General features: G+C 35.0%; 1 protein-coding gene across 10 annotated transcripts in view; it reads right to left on the bottom strand.

The window, feature by feature from the left end:
• Positions 1–25,026, bottom strand: part of STAG2 (stromal antigen 2) — a 136,475-nt gene that overhangs the window by 51,144 nt on the left and 60,305 nt on the right. For all 10 annotated transcript variants that reach the window (XM_041740544.1, XM_041740541.1, XM_041740537.1 and 7 more), the window contains 5 exons: positions 20,652–20,816; positions 11,108–11,204; positions 6,861–6,937; positions 2,766–2,970; positions 276–427 (listed from right to left, as the gene is read on the bottom strand). In XM_041740544.1, coding sequence (XP_041596478.1) covers positions 276–427; positions 2,766–2,970; positions 6,861–6,937; positions 11,108–11,204; positions 20,652–20,816 — 696 coding nt within the window. The remainder of the gene's footprint in view (positions 1–275; positions 428–2,765; positions 2,971–6,860; positions 6,938–11,107; positions 11,205–20,651; positions 20,817–25,026) is intronic.

Raw genomic sequence — 25,026 nt, 5'->3', positions numbered from 1 at the left:
GGCAGAGATGAATAATACTAAGGCTTAAAACAACTTCTCTGACTGGCCCAGGACATTATCAAAAACCCTGAACTCTTAATCCTAGTCTACACAGAAAGAAAATATTCACAAAAGGTATTGTGGGCATGGATACTCAACAAAACTAGATATTTAAACAACTTGAAATAGTAAATTTAAATCTTTCCAAAAAATTTATCTGGTGAACTAGCAAACATGTAACTAAGGTCAAAATTGGTCATGGATTAACAGCTCAAATATTCAATACAAAAGTTTACCTCTTTCCGCTTCTGTAGCAGGAGTTCTAGCCTCTCATTGGCTCGTTTTCCAATCATTTTATTCCGTTCTGCCTCATACTGTCTTTGTGTATTATCCATATTAATGCTAAGATTTAGTGCCACATTCACCAAAGCAGTCATCAACTTCATAGCTATTTTTAAATGGAAAATTTTGAAATTAGTCTCACAGATGCAAAAATTTACAATTTAATCTCAAATTAAGAGAAATAAGATGAGCTGTTCTGCTTCTAACAGAAAAAAATACAGCTGCTACAAATGACAATAAATGACAGCAAATGTGTACCGAATACTCACTTTGTCAGTTACCTATGTTAAGTATTTTTCGTGGATTATCTCCTCCTAATCCTTACAAAGAGCCCTCAAAGTTATGTATCATCTCCACTCCATTCATGAGGAAACAAACTCATGGAGATTAAGAAATTTCCCTCAGGGGAAGCCTGGATGGCTCAGTGGGTTAACCACCTGCCTTCAGCTAGGGTCAAGATCTCAGGGTCTGGGATTGAGCCCTGCATCAGGCTCCCTGCTCAGTGGGGAATCTTCCTTCTCCCTCTGCCCCTCCTCCTCATTCATGCTAATATAAATAAAATCTTTTTTTAAAAAAAGGGAGGTAAGCCTGGGTGGCTTAGCAGTTGAGTGTTTGCTCAGGGGTGATCCTGGGACTGAGTCCCACATTAGGCTCCTTGCACGGAGTCAGCTTCTCCCTCTGCCTAGGCCTCTGCCCACCCCACCCCCCATCTCTGTCTCTAATGAATGAATAAATAAAATCTTAAAGAAAAAAAAGAAAAAAGTAAATAATTTCCTTGAGATTACACAGTTCATATAAGTAGTTAAAGCAGTATTCAAAACTGATGTGACTTCTGACTATGCTCAAATCCCACTATTCTAAAATGTGTCCCCTACAATGATCTTTGTCAGAAATCATAATTCACCTTCTCAGTAAATTTTGGTTCCTACGGCAGTCACATAGCTATCTTGGTTACCAAAAGGACAGGGAACTTGAGTGTTTCATATCAAACTACAATATGTAAAAATGAATTTCATCAGTTACTGATTTCCTTTAATTTTATTCTATTATATTGCCAGCATAAAGACAATGGTGAAATTATGTAGTATAGATCTAAATGAAAAGTCAACGTACAAAGAAAAGTATCACTCAATAAAGTACGTTTTATTACACTTCCTCCAGATCCCGACCTTCTGTTACCGAACCCCTGATCCTGAGACAAAACTGTCTGTGATTTAAAACTTAACTAATTGAAACATCTCACCATTTTACGCCTTTTTAGTTTACTCCAGACTATATGTCAGATCTGGTTCATTGCATAAGAGAACAACACAAAACCAAATCTTAATTTGTGGCTATTGGGTCCCTTTAAAAGGGCTTCTCAACTTTCTCTTCAGAGCTATTTCATTCCCTCAGCAAACCAGTTTGTAATTCTGATCTAAAATTATTCACCTTATGCCATCATACTTATTTTAATTTACTTTAAGCCACCAAGTTAACATTAAATGGTAAGTTCATAGAACAAGATCACATTTATATTTTGTGACTTCCAATCTAAAAACAAAAATCCTATAGTAAGACTGCCTGCACTTTTTCCTCCAATCACTTCCCCCAGATTACCTATAATCTATTTTATGAAAATGGAGGACTTAGCAAAAGTACAGCTTTAATTCTTAAGGAAAATATTCTCAAGGAAAAAACATCCCCACACTTAGAGAATGAAAATTTTTTTTATAAACCAATATATTCTACCATTAAGGCTTATAATACTACTGTAATACTGAGTGCCTAGTTGATTTTATCAAGCTGAAACCAAACAGTACATATTCAGTAATCACGTATCAACAATTTTACCTTTAGCACAGAAGAGAAACCAAAAGATTTTATAAACACCAACACCAAAAATCACTGTCCTAGAACTATATGAGGCTTAAAAACATAATTCATTTCAAAAAGTAAAGAATTTAGCTCAGTCTAAGGTTACTCAGAAACATTCAGAAAAATCCATTTTTATGGTGTGGTTAAAGAGTAAACATCATCCTGCAGGGACCATCAAACCAGGAGGGACAGCTCATATTAGAGATAAAATAAGGTCATGAGGACTACATATCCAAAATGACTGAAGATTTCCCCTAAATTGCTATCAATATCCTCCTTGGTAAAACATCTTTCAAGATGCAATGCATTACTATCCACCTCTTTCCCTTTCTGTGGCATAGTAATCAAATGGAGATAACATAAGAAAATCACCATATACTAACTATAGTATACCTTCACAGAATCAAAACTGATAGTATCATTCCAATCCCAGTAATTCACAGGGGGACAGGGGATAGTGTCCTGTTAGTCATTACTCCATAAGCAAAATTAATTAGTGAGTAATGATTATTTCATTTCTTTTAGTGAAAATCATTTTCGTCTCTAATCTAAGGAAATATGCAAATAAAAAATTTCTAAATACTGACCTGCCAGGGTGCTCGTATGTCGAAATGCTCTGACTTGTGAGTCAGACAATCCTGTAAGAAGTGAAATAACTGTATCCATCATGTACTCATCATATATGATACTATATTGACATTGCCGTACTAATACGCCAATGAATTCACAAAAGCTGGATTTGAACTTCTTCCACTGAGGACCAGCCATGGTAAGTGGGTAGTCTCCACTATCCTAAAACAAAAATTTTAAACAGCAATTTCATTTAAAACAATGATTTAATAAAATTTCACTTGTTTATGAAATACCCTACCTAGGCAGAAGCTAAAAAAAGCCTTTTACCCCACTTTTCTTCTCCAATAAATCCTTAAAGTAGGTGGGAGGTACCCTTGAACACTTCTGCTCTTTAAGACCAAAATGGATATTCTGAATTCAATCTAACAAATAAAAATATATACCAATTACTCCAAGTTAAAAAGCAGCTTTCATCAAAGCAAAACATTATAAACAAAGATACACTTACTAAATTTCCTTAATACAAAAGCATACCAATGTTATATTTTTAAACAGACTCAAAACAATAAAATCATACTTTCAACCAGTCTAAGTGATGTATGATTTATAATCAAAAGATTACAATGTATATTTTCATTAGTTTCAAGAACATCAAATGGTCAACAATGACATTTTTTTTTTTACACAATGACATAATTTTAAAAAGAAATGGAAATGTAGCTAGTACAGCCTGGAAACACTAGTACTCAAGTTTTATATATAAAGATGGGGCATTCTCCAATGAAGTTATACTGAGAATCTCCATAAATCATTAAAAACAAATCCTTAAACGGGGAACCTGGGTGGCTTAGTCAATTGAGCATCTGACGTTTGGTTTTGGCTTCGGCTCACATCATGATCTCATTGGTTGTAGGATGGAGCCCCAAGTCAGGCTACGTGCTCAGCAGGGAGTCCACTTGAGATTTTCTCCCTCTCCCCCGCCCGGCCCCGTAGCTTGCTCTCTATCTAAATAAATGAATTCTCTTAAAAAAAATCCTTAAAAACACAGGCCAATACTACACAGAACTTCTAAAAGAGTTACTTTTAAGAGTATTCTAGAGACTTAAGACCATTTTATTAGTACAGTTTAACCATTTTTAAACCATTATATATACATATATTTTTTTACCATTTTAACCATTTTACATATATATTATATATAAGCTTTATATAGATAAAAAACTGTATATATAAACTTTATATAAAAACTCTATATATATATATATATATAAAACTGTGTGTGTGTGTGTGTGTGTGTGTGTATTCTTTAAGTAAACTCTAGGGGCACCTGGGCGGCTCAGTCAGTTAAGCGTCTGACTGTTGGTTTTGTCTCAGGTCATGATCTCAGGGTCCTGGGATTGAGCCCCATGTCAGGTTCCCTCCTCAGAGGGGAGGCTGCTTCCCCTTCTCTCTGTGCCCCTCCCCCACACTTATGCGTGTGTGTGTTCTCTCTCTCTCTCTCTCTCTCTCCTCTCCCTCTCTCCCTCCCTCTCTAATAAATAAAATCTTTTTAAAAGATAAATAAAATGAAGTCTATGCCCAATGTGGGGCTTGAATTCATGACCCCAAGATAAAGAGTTGCATGCTCTACCAACTGAGCCAGCGAGGCACCCCTCTTATTATTTTGTCATTAGAACAATATATGTTTTAATTTTAAGTCATGCCATATATAAGCTGAACTATTATTTCTCATCTGAGAATAATATCCTAATATTGGGGACACCTGGGTGGCTCAGCGGTTGAGCATCTGCCTTTGGCTCAGGGCATAATCCCAGGGTCCGGGATGGAGTCCTGCATCGGGCCCCTTGCAGGGGGCCTGCTTCTCCCTCTGCCTCTGTCTCTGCCTCTCTTCCTCTCTGTGTCTCTCATGAATAAATAAATAAATAAAATCGTTAAAAAATATAAGATCCTAATATTACACAAAAAGGTTTTCTTCCATAATCTCTGAATTAATCATTTAGTGACTACATTGAAATGTATCATCTTAATTGCTGTCAGCAACTTGATTTGTGACACAAATCAGATTTTAGGATTCTTAAATAGCTGTTTCCTTTTAGTAAGAAGGATTTCACTAAAACATCTAATATTACTAAGTTAAAATAAAGTAGTCATGCCCCCCCCTCCATTGTCCTTTGTTCATAGTTTCACTTTCCACATTTTAGTTACCCAATCTGTCCCAGAGCAGATGATCCTCCTTCTAAGGTATTGTCAGAAGGAGCCTAACACTATGTCTATGTCACAAGGCCTATGTCATTTACCTTACTGTATCTCATCATGTAGGTATTTTATCATCTTACATCATCACAATGGTGAGTACAAAAGATATTTTGACAGAAACTACAGTCACATAATTTTTATTATATAATTGTTACATTTTATTATTAGTGTTAATCTCTTACTGGATCTAATTTATATAATAAGCTTTATCACAGGTTATGTACCTATTGGAAAAAACGATATATATAGGGTTTGGTACTATGTGTGGTTTCAGTCATCCACTGGAGGTCTTAAAATGTATCCCTCGGGGATAAGAGGGAAGACTACTATAATACCATTACTCATAATTACCTCGTAAATACTTGGAGATTGATTAATAGCACTTAGTGATCATCAAACCTTTTTAAACAACTATTGTCTGTCTTTTAGAATGATAGTTGAAAGCTCCTTCATCAGAGTAAGCAAGGAAAAAATGGTCAAGTAAAACTCAAATGGGACAAGACTTTCTACCTGAAAATTCAGTGACAAGTTTTGAAGAGTAAAGCTGCTGGTGCTGGAATGCAGCTGTAAACAAAACAAAAATCCCTGCCATGCAGGAGCTTACATTATAGTAAATCTAAATATGTCTTTGTTGGTAACAATACTTCAAAAGCATCACTGTGATACAGGATTCACTCAAGTCTAAGGTAGTATCTTTTTATTTGTATTATTATTACTCATATTTGAAACATAAAGATTTTGTTTTTAAATTATCTCAATACAAAAAAAATTATCTCAATACCCAACATGGGGCTCGGACTCATAACCCCAAGATCAAAAGTTGTGTGCTCCACTTACTGAGGGAGCCAGACATCCCCATAAAGGATATTTTAAATAATAACCATATAAAGAGTGGACCCTTAAATAACATGGATTTGAACTATACAGGTTGATTTCTACACAGATTTTCTTCAATAAATACACCTACAGTACTGTAAATTTATTTTCCCTTCTTTATGGTTTTCTTTTTTTAAGATTTTATTTATTTATTCATGAGAGATACACAGAGAGGCAGAGACACAGGCAGAGGGAGAAGCAGGCTCCATGCAGGGAGCCTGATGTGGGACTCCATCCTGGGACTCCAGGATCACGCCCTGGGCCAAAGGCAGATGCTCAACCACTGAGCCACCCAGGCATCCCATTCTTTATGGTTTTCTTAATAACATTTTCTTTGTTCTAGTTTACTTTATTATAAGAACATAGTATATAATACATATACCATACAAAATGTTTGTTACTCGACTATCAGTAAAGCTTCTAGTGAAAATTAGGCTATTATACAAGTTTCAGGGGAGCCAAAGTTATATATTTTTTTTACCATGTTTGGCAGGGGGGTGTCACCATCCCTAACCCTCATTCCATTCAAGGGTCAACTATACAATCCTTTGCCTAAGCTACCTGGTTCCCCAAATATTGACCAAATGTATCTTTAACAATATTTCAAGACATGTTCTTAGGCACTAAATTATATTCTTTCTTGAAGTTTTCATTTTTTGACAATAATGATAGCTACCATTTATTAAGTTCTTATTATACACCAGGCACTATAAAATGCTAAGAAATTTTTCAACCATTACTGAATTAAATCCATAACAGGCTTATAAGAGAAGTATTATTACCAAAGAGTATTATTCACAGATGATGAAACCAATGTTAAGAAAACAACTTGCCCAAGGTCACTTCTATCATTTGATTAAATGTGATAGACAAAGCTATTATCCATAACAATAATACTCAGAATTTCACAATCCTTTCAAGGGTAAATCAAGATTAACATGCATAAAATTATCAAAGCATTTAGGGTAGTAAGTTACCTCGTCAAACTCTTCAGTCATTTTTCGAATTATTTCAGAGTTCTGCATATGTCTAAACATTTCTGCTGTGACAACTCCTGAAATTTCCAAGTGTAAGAAGTTAATATACATTGTAGAATGAATAAAATAGAGAACTTCTAAGTCAGTCGCTTACACTGTCAGTCTCTATCACATTTCTACTCTCCTTAATCTACTCTTGCCTACAATATATATACTGGCTTAATCCCTTTTAATATATGTCATCAAAGGTGAGGCAGCACCCAGGGTAACAACTAAAACTTTAAGGATAAACCTGAATAAGAAAATGAGTGATAGGTAGAGTCCACGTTAGCCAGGTTTCTTTATTAAGCACTATATAGCAACTACATCTCATCATCCTCTAAAAGGGCTTCCAATAAACACAAAAAGTTAAGTTGTAGTTTCTGCCCATCTGTCATCTAGTTGGAAGTTTAAATAAAGAATAACAAAAACAGGAAGGTAGGAAGAAAAAGAGGGAGAGAAGGAGGGAGGAAAAATAAAAACTATTGAAGGGGGGCACTTGACGGGATGAGCACTGGGTGTTATTCTGTATGTTGGTAAATTGAACACCAATAAAAAATAAATTTATAAAAAAAAAAACTATTGAAGGTAGTACATAAGAAATGCCCTAATGAGTGACAATGACAATAAAAGCTATCAGTCAGACCAAAAAAAAAAAAAATAGCATAAATCAGGTGTTTCAGAGAGAAAGAATCTGATAAGGACATTTATAATTTCAAAGGAAGATAGGAGAGGGGAGGAAAAAGGATGCATATTACAAGAAGTAGTAAAAGCCAAGTAGAGATCAAATACCAGAAAAGGGATTTCTAGGAAAAAATGTGTAGGAAGAAGACATACATGAATTTCCACTGATGGGGTATCAGATTATTTAAAAAGGAACAAATATAAAAACTAGATTATCAAAAACCATACTTCTATTGCTAGATTACTTATTCCTTGCCAGTCATATCACTATGAATACCGTAAATATGAGGCAGGCACTATATACTGGCCTTACAGAGGAGGAAGTAAAGAACAAAACAAAGAAGTTAAATACCTTGAGATTATTCATCTACATCATGCTGACACCCCCAAGAAAGATCAGCTTCTAGTGGTCCTGTGAAGAGCCCTTACTTACCACAACACTAAAGAACTACATGATTGCTTTAAAATATTAACAAATCTGGAAGAAGGCACCATTTCTCTTGCTTAAGGAAGCACATTCTCAAAAACCTTTTGAAGAGTTTTTAAATTTTAATTAAGCCATGGATATATCTATCTTCAGAACCTTCCTGTATTTTATACCCAGGTGCTATAAACTTGGCAAAGCTATAGGAGAATAAGTTACTCAATCCCTGAAACTATTTCTACAAAATAAACATGTATATATAAATAAATCTCAAAGCAAACATACAGCATACATTTTGACAACTGCCCCATTTCTGAAGTTCCTCTCTCCATATAACAAACAGCCCGAAACCCAAAAATAAGCAGAAAAAAATAGCTGTCACAGAATCCATGCACATCACTCCTGGGGCAGGTGTGAAGGTGCCACTAGGACACAATGTCTGAGCCTACTGGGTGGACTGTAAGAGATATGCAGAGACACTGCTAAAAACTAGTAAAATGAAAAGGACAGCTGACCAGGAAAGAAAGAAGGAAACATTGGCCACAATTTTGGCAACCCCAACAGTCTGGAGCCATTCAGCATAGAGTCAAATATCCCTCCACACCTCAACAGATACTGAAGGCAAAACTATGGTAAAATAACTGATGCTCATAATCACAATCCTCAGTCCAAAGGAAAAAGGCTAAAGTACAGTACATATAAACATGTTTCTGGGACACCTAGGTGGCTCAGTGGTTGGGCATCTGTCTTAAGCTAAGGGCGTGATCCCAGGGTTCTGGGATCAAGTCCCACATTGGGCTCCCTCTGCCTGTGTCTCTGCCTCTTTCTGTGTGTCTCTCATGAATAAATAAATAAAATCTTTTAAAAAATGTTTCTAACTCACTTAGAATTGAGTCAAAATAATCCTAAGTGTGTTTTGAAAGTACTTAATGATCTTATCTTTGATTACAAAACAAATTGTCCTTTATGGAGCTTTCTTGATTCTAAAATAAACACTATAGCAGTGTTTAAATCTACCTGATAAGTTTTTTAACACCTTCAGTTTTTAAAAATCTGGACAATCTAGCATACAGCAAAGTATATCCAAAGGTTCCGTTGGCAAGCTCCTGATTCATAAAACACAATGGTGCCAGAAAAGGAATGAAGCTGATTAAGGGAAAATGCTGACTATAGCCGTGTTTTAAAATTACAATTCAGAAGCCTAACTAGGAAACTGAAACTGACCAAACTACAGTGTAACAGGGAAGACTAAAGATAAAATTCAGAATTTCAACTCATCAAGTTATTTCTGGCACCTGTTCAGTCGTTCTGCAATCAACGTTCCACTTTGAAAGAATCTGAAGAGAAAGGACACGGTCCTTGATTACACAATACAACAAACAGGTACCCGATTCCTTCTACTCCAGAAAGATGGACTGGACACAGACAAAATATAAATAATACTAATTTGTCCTATTTTTTTAAGTATAATCTGATTCATCATATTGTCATTATTACATTTCCTTTGAGCAGAGTCAGTAGAATTTTCTATATTGATTTGCAACTTCCTCTAGCTAAGAAGTAAACTTGATAACTCTCTGTGCTCTAAGATTTTAAATTCTCTAAAAAGACAGTTTTTAAATTTCTCAAAACTGATAACAGTATTATGCAGATTAGACTCAAGAAGTTAATATTTGTCTATCTGGCCTCACATACATAATATCTAGTATGCATGCTGCACTGAATGTTGTGATCAACCTCCAATAAAATGCATCAGTTTATAAAATGTTACTTGTTTATATGGAATTATTAAATCACTATATTGTACACCTGAAACTACTAAAACACTGTATATTAACTATACTGGAATTAAAATAAAATTTTTAAAAACCTAACTGGAAATAAAATCCTTATATACAGTCAGGTATCTAAATTTTCCACCAAACAGTATAATTTTGAGAATTAGGATTTAATCCTATGCTAATTAAAGGAAAAGTAATGTGAAAAGAATGTAACTATTTAACTTTATTTTTACTAAAATGTCACCTTCAAAGTTAAAATCAAAATAATAAAAATTCAATTAAAAATGTTACTTGTAAAAAAAAAACAAAAAACAAAAAAAAAAAAAAATGTTACTTGTTTTACAATTCCAATAACAGTATTTTTAGAGTATTAGTGTAGAATTATAAGAGTAGATATAAATAAATTGCTTCTTGGAATTTATTTAACAGATTTGCTTACATCATTCTTTAGGATCTTAACTTCTTGGATCTATTTTTAAGCAAATTTCCCTCCTCCTAACTTCACATGTGTTTGGTGACACTTCCATAAAAAAATGTAATACTCATGGAAAACTTTGTAACATTTATTTTCCTGGACAACTTCTAAAATTTCAAGAACAGGCCAAGTATTAGGGAGAAACAGAATAGATCATAACCTGTCCAGGATTTTGTCTGAATCATTTACTGATCCAGATCAAGATGTATGACACACCACAACTTACATAATTTTGTCCCCCTGCCAAATGTCTGCAGTAAATATTTTTGCCCCAGGGACCACACTACTATATTTTATATTTTCCCTACTCCTATTTCAAAAGCTTTTTAAATAAAGTGAAAACATTTGCAACAAGACCCCACTCCAAAACTTCTCTACTTTAAAAAAAACACCTAGAAATTTCACCAATACCTTACTTAACTTAGTTACTTACTTACCTACTTACTTATTTACTTACTGTTATTCATGGCACTTTTAAACTCCCTACACTTTACAATTCCCTGCCACTTGAACCTGTATCTCTTCATTATCTTCCTCCTCCCTTCTTAATCCATTTCTTTGTTCCTAAAACCAGATGCTGAAAGTGGGAAATATATCTAATAAAAGTAATATAACAATTATAAATTGCCAAGTTTTTAGTTAACTTTCGCACATGAATACAACTGCCTCAACAGAGTTCCTAACTTTGTTCTTTGCTCTTTTTTCCATAAACATTTTATATGATTATAATGCTAACAATTCCGTATCTTGGCATTATTTTCCACATAAAGTGCTAATATATATTTAGGTGGAAAAAAAAGAGACCATTTAAGAACATTCTGCTTCCAAAATAAATGTATCTTACCTTTACAGCCTGAACACTGAATAAAAAAGTTGATGAGGTCAAGAAGTGCTATATCTCGGTCATGCTTGTATGATTCTATCCAATCATCTACCACCGACTACAAGCAGAGGAGGGGGAAAAAAAAAACCATTAGCTTTTGCTAATGTTCTAAGAATTAAGTTTGATTAGTCATTAAATTCCAACATTAAGTAGTATCTCATTACTTCAAATTAATATATACATATTTGTATACTAAAACTTAATGTTAAATTTTAACAACAAAAGAGAACCAAATTCAGGAAAATAATCACCTGACAGCACATAATGATCAGTCTTCAGTTTACTTTGCATTAAAAAGAATGTGAAAAATAATTAGGGGACCCAATTCTATAAAGTGAAATTACTTATTTTTTCTAGTGACATTAAGGATATCCTAGAAATTATTTTAAAAAATCACCCCCATGGGGATCCCTGGGTGGCGCAGCGGTTTGGCGCCTGCCTTTGGCCCGGGGCGCGATCCTGGAGACCCGGGATCGAGTCCCACGTCGGGCTCCCGGTGCATGGAGCCTGCTTCTCCCTCTGCCTGTGTCTCTGCCTCTCTCTCTCTCTCTGTGACTATCATAGGTGAATAAAAAATTTAAAAAAAAAAAAAAAATCACCCCCATATTTCTTTTTGACTAAGATACTATACTAAATACAAATAACACTTAAAATATTAACACTGCAATGGAATGAAAACAAAAATCTTTTTAAAAGATGTAAAGGGAACAGCCCGGGTTGCTCAGTGGTTTGGCACCTCCTTCGGCCCAGGGCGTGATCCTGAAGACCCGGGATCGAGTCCCGCATCGGTCTCCCTGCGTGGAGCCTGCTTCTCCCTCTGCCTGTGTCTCTGCCTCTCCTCTCTCTCTCTCTCTCTCTCTCTCTCTCTCTCATATGAATGAATGAATGAATGAATAAATAAATAAATCTTTAAAAAGATGTAAAGGGCTGGGTCAGTGAGAAAATGCAGAACCAAATAATTTTTTTCAAAAGTGAGCACTCATAGTCCCATATTAATAACAAAAACAAATTGATGACTAAATATAAGTAGGACAGTTTACCAATCTAGAGACTTTTAAAGATTTTATTTATTTATCCATGAGAGACACACAGAGAGAGGCAGAGACACAGGCAGAGGGAGAAGCAGGCTCCATGCAGGGAGCCTGACGTGGGACTTGATCCCAGGTCTCCAGGATCACACCCCGGGCTAAAGGCACCGCTAAACAGCTGAGCCACCTGGGCTTCCCCCAATCTAAAGACTTAATATTGTTAGATGACAATACTCTCTAAAGAGATCTACAGATTCAATGCAATCCCTATTAAAAATCCAGCTGGCTTCTTAGCAGAAACTAGAAAGCTGATCCTAAAATCCTTATGGTAATGCAAGAGATCTACAATAGTCAAAACAATCTTGAAAAAGAAGCATAAAGTTGGAGAACTCATACTTCACTATTTCCAAAACTTACTACAAAGCCACAGCAATCAACACAGTACTGGGGGATCCCTGGGTGGCGCAGCGGTTTGGCGCCTGCCTTTGGCCCAGGGCGCGATCCTGGAGACCCGGGATCGAATCCCACATCGGGCTCCCGGTGCATGGAGCCTGCTTCTCCCTCCGCCTGTGTCTCTGCCTCTCTCTCTCTCTCTGTGACTATCATAAATAAATAAAAAATTTAAAAAAAAATTAAAAAAAAAACACAGTACTGGATTAAGGACAAAAACTGTAGATCAATGGAATAAAAATGCGAATCAAAAAGAAAACCTCTTATTGATGATTACTTGATTTTTGACGAGGATGCCAAGACAATTCAATGAAGAAAGCCTAGTCTTTTCAACAAATGGTACTGGGACAACTGGATATCTACATGCAAAAGAATGAAGTTGGGAGTGCCTGGGCACTTGATTTCAGCTTGATGATTCACGTTGTGAGTTAAAGCCCCACATCAGGCTCTGCACTGGGTGTGGAGCCTGCTTAAGATTCTCTCTCCCTCTCTCAAATAAATATTTTTAAAAATTAAAAAAAAACACTGAAGCTGGACCCAACTCAGATCATACACAATACTTAAAATGGATCAAAGACTGAAATGTAAGAACACCATAGGGATGTCTGGGTGGCTCAGTGGTGTGGCGTATGCCTTTGGCTCGGGGCATGATCCTGCTATCCCAGGATCAATAGAGTCTCCCTGCATGGAGCCTGCTTCTCCCTCTCCCTCTGCCTCTCATGAATAAATAAATAAAATCTTTTTTTAAAAAAAACAGCTAACAGTATAAAACACATAAGTAAATCTTCATAGACACATTAAGCAAAGTATTCTTAGATATTAGACTAAAAGCATGAGACTAAAGAAAAAAAATGAATTTCACTTAACCATAATTAAGTTTTGTGTTTCAATAGACTCCATCCATCAAGTATGAGAAAAGCACCCACAGTGCTTTTATAGTATATAAAAGAATATATACTTGTATATACTATATAGTATTTAAAAATTATAGTATCATATCTCATTTTACTGCACTTCTGATACTGCTGTATTTGTGTTTGTATGTGTGTGCACGTTTTATGAACCAAAGGTTTGTGGCAACCCTGTGTCAGCGAAGTCTATCAAAGCCATTTTTTCCAGCAGCAGGTGCTCACTTTGCATCTGTCACATTTTGCTAATTCTATTCAGCATTTTAAACTCTTTCATTATTATTATATTTGTTAATGATAATCTGAGACCAGAGTTCTTTGATGTCACTATCATAGTTGTTTTGGGGCACCATGAGTCATGCCCATGTAAGACAGCAAACTTAATAAATGCTGCATATGTTCTGATTCCCCTATCTCTCTCCTTTCCTCAGATTCTGTATTCCCTGAGACACAATATTAAAATTAGGTCAATTAATAACCCTATAATGACCCCCAGTGCTTAAGTAAAAGGAAGAGCTGCACATCTCTCGCTTTAAATCAAAAGCTAGAAGTGATTAAGCTTACTGAGGAAGGCACGTCGAAAGCCAAGATAGGCCAAAAGATAAGCCTCGAGCCAAACAGCCAAGTTATAAATGCAAAGGAAAAATTCTTGCAGAAAATAAAGTGTTGTTCAGTGAACACATGATGATAACAAAGTAAAACAGCCTTATTGCTGATATGGGGAAAATTTTAGAAGTATAGATAAAAGAATCAAACCAGCCACAACACTGCCTTAAGCCAAAGCCTAATCTATAGCAAGGCTCCAACTCTCAACTCTCTGAAGGGAGAGGTAAAGAAAATGCAGAAGGAAAGACTGAAGAGAGCAGAGGTAGGTTCATGAAGTTTAAGGAAAGAAGGGGTCTCCTTCACATCAAAGTGCAAGGTGAAAAAGTAAATGCTGATGTAAAAACTGCAGTAAGCTATCCAGAAAACTAGCTAAGATAATTAACCAGGGTAGCTACACAACAATAAATTTTCAATGCAGACAGAATAGGTTTATATTGGAAGTACATGCCATCTAGGACTTTGATAGCTAGAAAGCAGTCAATTCCTATTTACAAAGCTTCAAAGGAGAGATGGACTCTCTTGTCAGGAACTAATGCAACTGACTACTTTAAATTGAAGCCAGGACTCATTCACCATTCCAAAAATCCTAGGGCCCTTAAGAATTATGCTTAAGCTACTCTGCCTATGCTCTGCAAATGAAACAAGAAAGACTGGATAAGAGCATATCTGTTTACAACATGGTTTACCGAATATCTGAAGCCTACTTTTGACCCAACTACTCAGAAAAAAGATTCCTTTCAAAATATCACTGTTTATTCACACTGCACCTGGGTCACCCAAGAGTTCTGATGGAGATGTACAATGACATTCATGTTGTTTTCATGCCTACTAACAAAAAATCCATTCTGCAGCCCATGGATCAGGGAGTAAGTTCAACTTTCAAATCTTATTTAAGAAATACATTTCCACAAGGTTATAGCTGCCATACATGGTGAGTCCTCTGTTGGATATGTGCAAAGTCAACTGAAAACCTTCTGTAAATAATTCATCATCCTAGATGCCATTTAGAACACTCATGATCTATGAGAAAAAGTCAAATTATGAACATTAACAGGACTTTAGAAGCTGATTGTAACCCTCAAAGATGGCTCTGAGGGCTTTCATGACTTAGAGTGGATGTGGTAGAAATTTCACTGAGGATGTGGTAGAAAATAGCAAAAGAACTACAATTAGAAATGGAATCTAAATATGTGACTGAATTGCTGAAATCTCAAGATAAAACTTTTAACGGATGAGGAACTGCTTTTTAATGATCAAAGAAAGTGATTTCCTGAGGTGGGATCTACTCCAGGTGAAGATGCCATGAAGATTGTTGAAATGACAACAAAGGATTTAGAATATTACATCAGCTTAGATGTTTAATAAAGTAGCAGCAGGGTTTGAGAAGACTAACCTCAATTCTGAAAAAAGTTCTACTGTGGGTAAAATGCAATCAAACAGTATCACATACTACTACAAAGAAATTATTTGTGAAAGGAAGTCTATCAATGTGGCAAACTTCATTGTTGTCTTATTCCAAGAAACTGCCATGGCCACCCAAACCTTCAGCAAACACTCGATCAGTCACAGTAGCCATCAACACTGAGGCAAGATCTTCTACCAGCAAAAAGATTACAACTCAATGAAAGCTCAGATAATGGTTAGAATTTTTTAGCAATGAAGTACTTGTTAATTAAGATAGATACATTTTGGACATAATGCTGTTGCATATTTAACAGATTACAGTATAGTATAGACATAACTTTTATAGGCACTGGGATACAAAAAAAAATTCATCTGACTTGCTTTATTGTGGTATTTGCTTTACTGCAGTGATCTGGAACCCAAGCGACAATACCCCTGAGGTATGCCTATATAAAGAACTCTCACAATTCAATAGTTTTTAAAAGCCAAGTAATCTAATTAAAAATATAGATGAAGATTATGAAAATAGCTCTCTCTATATAAGATATACAAATGGCCATTAGCTCATCAAAAGATGCTCAATGTAACTGACTACCAAGGAAATGGCATTCAAAATTAAAATAAGGTACCACTTCACACCAACTAGGGTGGCTTTAATCAAAATTACAGACAGTAACAAATGTTGGCAAAGATATGAGAAATCAAATGCTAAAACACTGATGGTAAGAATACAAAATGGTGCTGCCACTTTGGAAAAAGTTTGGCAGCTTGTCAAAAAGTAAACAGTTACCATATGATCCAGCAACTCAACTCCGAGGTATATATTACTCAAGAGAAATGAGGACTTATGACCAAACTAAAACTTGTACAAGAATACATATAACAGTATTCACAATAGCCAAAAAGTGGAAACCAACCAAATGTGTGCATCAAAAGATGAATGGATAAACAAGATGGAGTATTATTTGGCAATAAAAAAGAATGAAGTTATCATACCACAAAATAGATGAGCCTTGAAAACATTATGCTAAGTCAAAGAAACCATTCAAAAAGGACCACATATTGAACGAATCATATATATGAAATGTCCAGAAAAGGCAAATTTATAAAAAGTACATTAGTGGTTGCCTAGACCCGGGACAGGTGAAAAGAAAGTGACTGTTAAGAATCTTAGCACAATATTTCCTTCTGGGGTATTAAAAAAGTTTTAAAATTAGACTGTGGTGATGGCTACACAACTCTATGTAAACTAAAACACCACTGAATTTACATTTTGAAAGGGTGAATTTAAAAAAAAAAAAGGCTGAATTTTGTGTTATGTGGAGTGTTTCAACATAGTATTTTTTTTTTTAAATAAAACAGCTAAAAAAATAAAAAGCAACAAGTTATTCCTTGGGGGATCGAAGAGGAAACCATAAAGCAGATGAAAACTATTTTTAAATGAGCCAAGTTTTAAAAATTAGGATGATAGGGGTATCAGAGTGGCTCCACTGGTTGAGCATCCGACTCGATTTCACTTCAGGCCACAACCTCAGGGTCTCTCAGGGTTATAAGATGAAGCCCTGAGTTGGGCTCCACACTCAGGGGAGTCTGCTCAAGATTCTTTTCTCTGTCCTTCCCCTAAGTTTCAGTGTGCACACACACATTCTCTAATAAATAAATAAATATTTTTTTAAGTATCATCAGGAGGAAAAAAGTTTTAAGTTATGTACCAATAAATATGAAATGTGGTTATAAAATAAATGAACAAATTATGTAAAATTTGGTGTAAATTAAAGAAAATAAAAAGGAAATATTATCTAAAAATTACCTGGCTCAAAGACATTGACTGGAGATCTTCTAAAATTTTACCTAATTTCTAGATTTCAGTCCTTTTCTATATTTTACAATAGCTTATGTATGTAAACTAAATCAATTTATAAAAGAGACATGTTTAAGATTATTCCCAAATATGATACGGGTAATAAATATTAAGAGAATATATTATGGGACTGTGAGAGTTTTAAAACAAGGCCCAGGGGTACCTGGGTGGCTCAGTCGGTTAAGCATCTGCCTCCAGCTCGGGTTGTGACCCCAGGGTCCTGGGATCGAGCCCCACATCAAGCCCCATGTCAGGATCCCTGCTCAGGAGTCTACTTCTCTCACTCCCAATCTTCCTCCCCCCTGTTCATGTCCTCTCTCTCAAATAAATAAAATCTTTTTAAAAAATAAAATAAAATAAAAGATGGCCCAAAATGTCTGCCAATGTTCTTCAATAAGAAGTGGGGTTAACATTACCTTATCTAGGACTGAAGGCAGTAGAAATGATGCCTCCAAGATTAAGTTATTGAACAACATTCAACTTTTGTACTGGGTTCTTGGAGCACTAGAAAACTAGGCACTCCTGCTCAGGACAAACTCCAAACCTAGAAGCCATACCGTAAGAAACCTAAGCCACATTCAAGAACCATTTGCAGGTACTCCAGGTAACAGTCCCAGTTGTACCCAGCCTTCAAGTCAGTCCAGGCTAGGTACCAAACATGAATAAAGGTGCCTCCAGATATTACAGATCTTAACTGTTTATGCAATTGCTGAGCATTAAAGCTGTCTCAGGTAAGGCTGTAACCATCGTGGATGGCATCATAGACAATTTCATACCTGGTTAGTTCTGTCTGAATTCTATACCAACATAATCATTAAGCCTAGTAAAATGATCATTCCTTTACATCATTAAGCTTCGAGTGATTTGTTATACAGCAATAGATAACTGGAAGAAAGGCTATTTCATCAATAAAGATACAAAAATATTTAATGAAATCTTACCCCCAAAATATCACATCACATTAAAAAGTTATTCAGACAGATCAAATAGAATCTCTACTAGGAATACAAGGCTGATGTAATAAAAATACAAGGTAACTCTTTAAAAATTTTAATTATCAGATAATATGCTAAGAATTCATTCAATAAAATTCAACATGTATTATCTAATAAACTAGGGGCATATGTATGCATGATCCCTCCTTTTTTTTTAAATGTAAGAACTACTTTAAAACCACAACCAGTCTTATACTTACTCTCACCTATAATGACTGAAATAGGTATATCCTGGAATACAAAAAAATGAATAATATACAGTCCCTGATCAAGAAATTAATAAGAAGCAAATTCAGACATATGCATACCTATAATACAATATGCTAATATATTTATATTAAGTGCTACAATATAAAGAGAAGAGTAAGAAACACCCATATTCAAGGGGAGAAAGAGCCTAAGAATGCTACTCAAAAGAGTAACATGTGACTTAAGTTAATTTTATGTGACGTGGAAAGAAGGAAAGAAGACTATTCCAGGCAAAGGGAAAAACAAAAAGAAAGGTATGGGAGTGGAGGTACATACTGTGGCTGGGGAATAACAAGCAAACCATAAAAAGAAATCTGGGCTGGAACTTTTAGATAAGGAACAACTGCTGGAAGCTTGTACACAGGAAACTTCCTTGATCTAATTTTGTATTACCAACACAAGTGGGAGTATACAAAACAAACTGGAAGTGTAGAGTAGATTCAGGGAAATCAATGGAGAGAGACTGTTGACATCCCACTTTAAGGGTGAAAGCACATTTAGAAACAGAAAAAAGCAGAGATACAACCTTAATATATGACAAACCATAATAAACACAAAAATAAGGAAAATGTTCACTCTTTAAACATGGAGATACCAATAACAAAAAAATTAAATATAAAATTTAATCCTCAACATTTTATATTAAAATTTTCTTGATGAGTCAAAAAGTTAAAAACCCCATAGACTAGAAAAAAAAATAGAACAGCCTAATTAGCTGTGGATACAAGTTGAAATTTCTGATGTTAACAAAAATGAAAGACATCCAGAAAAAAGACCAATGCATTTAACAACTTACAATAAAACACTATAGAAAAAAGTATTATATAAAAATAAAAAGGAAAGTAATGAAATGCTATATATAATTGAGATAATGTATTGCTTTGATAAAATTAACCCAAATGCGAACTAGAGAAAAGGGGATAACTTTTTTTAAATTAGGTAATGACTAAACCATAGCACTATAATATAATGAGATATTGTTTTTAAAAATATCAAATGTATATATGAAATAATCATTTAAAACATTAAAGAAATAAAATCCATACCCACATGACAACTATAGAAAAAGCAAACCATACATGAATAAATGAAGGCAAATTCAAATTTTAAAAATCATATTCCTCTATACAACTGGGGATAGCTCAAAACAACTAACAATTTTTATATTACATGTCAGAATGCTATTATCAGTCCCATTTGATACTTAAAATTTATTTACAAAACCATACATATTCAGGTAAGTCCATATTTATAAACAAGATTTGAAGGTGTTACTCTTTAATAACAGAAAGCTTAAATGGCTAGCTCTCCATAAACCATCCATGTGCACCTTTTTTGATTAAAATTAATTCTCTGAAAGCAATTCCCTGTAGCTTTTATAAATTAAAAAATAACTTTATTGAGCATGTATATTCTTTTGAGTATAGGGTTTATCCAATTTTTTAGAAACCATGTGGGTTTAGCTTCCATTGTAAACCCTAAATGCTTCTATTGTCATAAAATTATGCAGAAGAAACAAAATTAGGATGATTTGACATGGACATGACTCTTACTTTTTACTCTTTTCCTAAGAAATAGCACAAGTAATAAACTTTAACAGACAATAGTGATCAACATAACTCAATTCAATAAAGTGGGTAGTGATTGTATTAGGTCACTCAACCAAGAATTCTATATGGGCCAAGGATTTCGTATTTTAATGGCAGACATACAAATTCAGAGGAAATTGAAAACTCATAATTTACATCAGCATATTTTTTGAGCAAATGATTTTTTATTATATGCCATTAAAAGAAAATAATGCAGTAGAAAATCATTCAAGACACAATTTAAAAGGTCATATGGTCTGAACAGACAGATGACTTTGTTATTTCTGATGATTTTGTTGTTTTCTAATAAGCAATGTTAGAATTTTTTAATGCAATTAGAAAATTCCGGGATTTCATATAACTCACTGAAGTTTAAAATGTACAAATAAACTGGGAAGAACACAATAAACATTACCTGCATAGCACTCTTGCCCATTTTAACAACTTCAAACAACATCATGTTTTCAACTCCATTCTGTTGGTGATGACCATTCATTCGGTTTGGACCAGAAGGAGGTTTTCCTCCTCCATTTCCACCCTTGCCCTTTTCTCCTGGGCCCTTTTTGCCTTTTTTACAAGTCTGCATAAAAATACAAGTTAGTTAAGTTATATTATTATCCTTGAAAATTCAAAATGAAGATACAGCTGAAGCAGTTAAAAGGATACATAATTATAACATGCCTAACCCTGACCTAAAGAAGAGTGCCATACACATATGCCATAATAAAATGATATGGTTGAGACAGCCTCTTTATGGTATCAACTTTTTTATTTATACTATCAGCCACCTCATGTGACACTGAAAACTGACAGACTTCATGGTCCAAATTTTTATTCCTATTAACTGAGTGATGTTAGGCAAGTTACTTAACCATACTGTGCTTCAGATTTTCTAATTTGTAAAGTAAAGATAAAACTGTGCCTATCTCATAGGGTTGCTTCTTTAAGGTACAGACCGCAGTGGGCAGCAAGAATAGCAAAACACTTTATCAAATACATAACTCAAACTTAGTTCAAATTTTTAAATCCTATCTAATGTTAGTCTTATAAATTATTGCAGTACACTGACAAGGGAATTTTTACAAGTATGAATAGGTATATCAACCTCATTTTTATTCTGGATAAATGAAGGCAAATTCAAATTTTAAAAATCATGTTCCTCTGTACAACTGGTGATAACACTTATCATGATAATTCAGTTAATGAACACTATGGAAATGAAGCCCCTTTATAAGGAAATTGTCAATATTGGGTAGTGGGGACTTCATAAATCAGTGAAAAGGTTGCCTACATGCCTCAGTTATAAAATACCTCCCATAGCCTTTATACCTTGTTATAGAAAAGCAAGTCTTTCCTAACTCAGAGTCCTCATTTCTAAAAGGTCATAGAGTTGTATTAAATCTTTACAGATTAGATTATTTCCAGGTCTCTTATCAACCTACACATTTCTATGATCTAGAGTAAGGATCGGCAAACTTTCTATAAAATACCAGACAGTAAATATTTCAGGCTTCGCGGGCCACCACATTCCATCTCTGTCACATATTCTTTGTTTATTTTTATAACCCTTTATAAATATAAAAACCATTCTAAGCTCATAGGCAGTATAAAAACAGGCTGTAGTTTGGCAGACCCCTGATCTACCGCCAGGTCTACAAACATATTTCTACTGACAGCCTGTACGTTTCTATACTTTGTTCCATGGAGGGTCCTTCCTCCTTCCTCAAGAGTCCAAAATCACCCTACTCTTTTAACAACTACTTCAAAGTCCCTCCTAAGAACTGAAATCTATTACTTGTTAATTTACATTATTTTGCTAATAAGAGTCAGTCTTTGTGAACCTAAGTCATTAATTCCTAATTGTAGAATGAAAGGTTATTGTCCCCAGCAAAAGGAATTTCAGAGATAAGGGTGAAAGAAAAGATCAACTACAGAGAGTACACTAGGAAAGAATAAAATGTTAATGTTAATTAAATGGAACTATATATTTGCAATTTATCTATCATATGCTTCAATATTCCCTGTTGGTATGGAAAACTAGTATAATTAAAATGGCTCAATGAATATGCTATGCTAGAAAAAAACAACGTGCAAGGAATCATAATACAGGGATGTACAAGAAATCAACATACTAACCTGGGTACAATCTTGTGGATGAAAAACATCTCTAAAGAAAGACTATAGGATAGGGTGCCTGGGTAGCTCAGTAGTTGAGCATCTGCCTTTGGCTCAGATAGTGATCCCAGGGTCCTGGGATTGAGATCCACATCAGGGTCCCCACAGGAGCCTGCCTCTCTCTGTCTCTCTCATGAATAAATAAATAAAATCTTAAAAAAAGAAAAGAAAAAGAAAGACTACAGGGGTGGCTAGGTGGCTGAGTCAGTTCAGCGTCTGCCTTCAGCTCACGTCATCATGATCCCAGGGTCCTGGAATGGAGACCCACATGGGACTCCCTACTCAGCAGGGTGTCTGCTTCTCCCTCTCCCTCTCCCCTTGCCCCTAGTTCACACACATGCACGCTCGCTCTCGCTCTCTCTCTCTCCTCTGCTCTCTCATATAAATAAAATCTTTAAAAAAAAAAAAAGACTATGAGGTAGCATAGTACATACAGTGGATTAAGAGTACCTTTTAACAGATATGGGCTCAAATCCTTTAACCACTGAGCTTCTCTGGACCAGTTTCCTATCTATAAAATAAGGACGTTTTCTAATCCTCTGGGTGGTTCAAATTTTAAATAAGATAACATATATTAGCACAGTGGTTGGAACATACATAGCATACTGTCAAAATGCAATTATTATTATCACTATAATAATATGTTAATGTGAGCCCTAAACACCTTACTCATAGCAGTGACTATCTAAAGTTAAACTGTGGCACAGGGCACCCCGGTGGCTCAGCGGTTTAGCACCGCCTTCAGCCCAGAGCCTGATCCTGGAGGCCGGGGATTGAGTCCCACGTCAGGCTCTCTGCATGGAGCGTGCTTCTCCCTCTGCCTGTGTCTCTGCGTGTGTGTGTGTGTGTGTGTGTGTGTGTGTGTCTCATGAATAAATAAATAAAATCTTTAAAAAATAAAAAAAATTTTAAAAATAATAAACTGTGGCACAAAAACTTTGGAGAGCTCTCTATTCAGATACCACTGTGCATCTTGTCCTAATCTGCAAATTAAATCAAAGTCAAAAGTAGGGGACACCTGGGTGGCTCAGCAGTTGAGCATCTGCCTTTGGCTCAGGGTGTGATCCTGGTCCTGGGATTGAGTCCCACATCGGGCTCCCTGGGAGGAGCCTGCTTCTCCCTCTCCCTGTGTCTCTGCCTTTCTTTCCATGTCTCTCATGAATAAACAAATAAAATCTTTTAAAAAAACAAAGTCAAAAGTAGATTTCAGTTTTGCAAGATGGTTGCAAAACCAAAAAAAAAAATGGTTTTCTAATGAATAACCATATACTACCCACTAGAATTATGGCTATCTTTAATAGTCATGAGTTAACATTTTATTCATTCACACTTTTTCTGCTTCAAAACTTCTTTTTAAGAACTAAAAAAGCATTTGAAATTATGAAACATGGATTATGTGAACTCTAAAAATATATGCCAAGTACTAGTTAAATAAATTATATTCCATACATCAAATGGGATGCTCTAACATCATTAGAAATGACAAGAAAAATTCATTGATAGGAAAGCTGCACACAACATACTACTGACTTTTAAAAGCAAATGAAAACAGTTTGCATAGTATGAATCCATTTAAATAAAATTCTGTGTGCATGTTTATAAGCAGTTATACGAATAAAAGAATGTTCATCAAAATGTTTAAAGAATACATTACCTCTGTGTGAAAGGTTTATAGGGAAATTTACTTTGTTCATTGTGCATTTTTGTATTATTTAGATTTTTTAAATCTGTCAGGGCACCTGGGTGACTCAGTTAAGTGTCTGTCTCTTGATTTCAACTTAGGTCATGATCTCAGGGTCAGGAGATCGAGCCCCAAGTAGGGCTGGCTCCATGCTCAGCATGGAGTCTGCTTGAGATTCTCTCTCTCCCTCTCTCTGCCCTTAGGCCTGTTCATGTTCTCTTTAAATAAATAATTTATTCTTTATCTACTTGTTCATTTAAACAAAATTTTAAAAAATATAAGTGTGTCATAAGAAAATATAAATCCAAACTTCATTTTGGGAAAGAAAATGGTAAACAGAAACAAGTCATCTTTTGCACAATGTATTTACACACATGCACAGAATCAAATATACTTTCCAAAAGAGCAAAATAATTCATCCATTCACCAAGTTATCCAGAGCCCTCAAGCTACACACTCATATTCTAAATTTGCACTCTATTTACTCAGAACCTCACTTTGTTAGTTTTTCTTCTTTTAGTTTTCTTTATATTTAAGTGATCCCTACACCCAATGTAAGACTCGAACTCATGAACCAGAAGTGAAGAGTCAAATGTTCTTCTGACTGAGCCAGCCAGGTGCCCCCTCACTTTGTTAGTTTTTATCCTTGGCATTACTTATAAAAAGTAAAATTCTTGTCAATTGTAACCTGTTAGATTTAAACTGGTTATAGGTTACATTTTTAGGATGCTTTAGAATAAAAAGTTTTATTGATTGCTTTGCTTTATATTTGACTACTCATGTGTGAATAAAGCCAACAGGAAAAAAAAATAAAGCCAACAGAATATCACATTGTGCTTAGCATACTATGCTTTACAAAATAAACTATTAGAAATAGAAACAACAAGTGTTAGTGAGGATGTGTAGAAAAGGAACCCTCATGCACTGTTGGTGG

Source organism: Vulpes lagopus, chromosome X (assembly GCF_018345385.1).
Source record: "Vulpes lagopus strain Blue_001 chromosome X, ASM1834538v1, whole genome shotgun sequence".
In the NCBI taxonomy this organism is placed as follows: domain Eukaryota; kingdom Metazoa; phylum Chordata; class Mammalia; order Carnivora; family Canidae; genus Vulpes; species Vulpes lagopus.
Note: the sequence above shows the minus strand (reverse complement) of the source record. Positions and strands in the feature narration are given on the sequence as shown.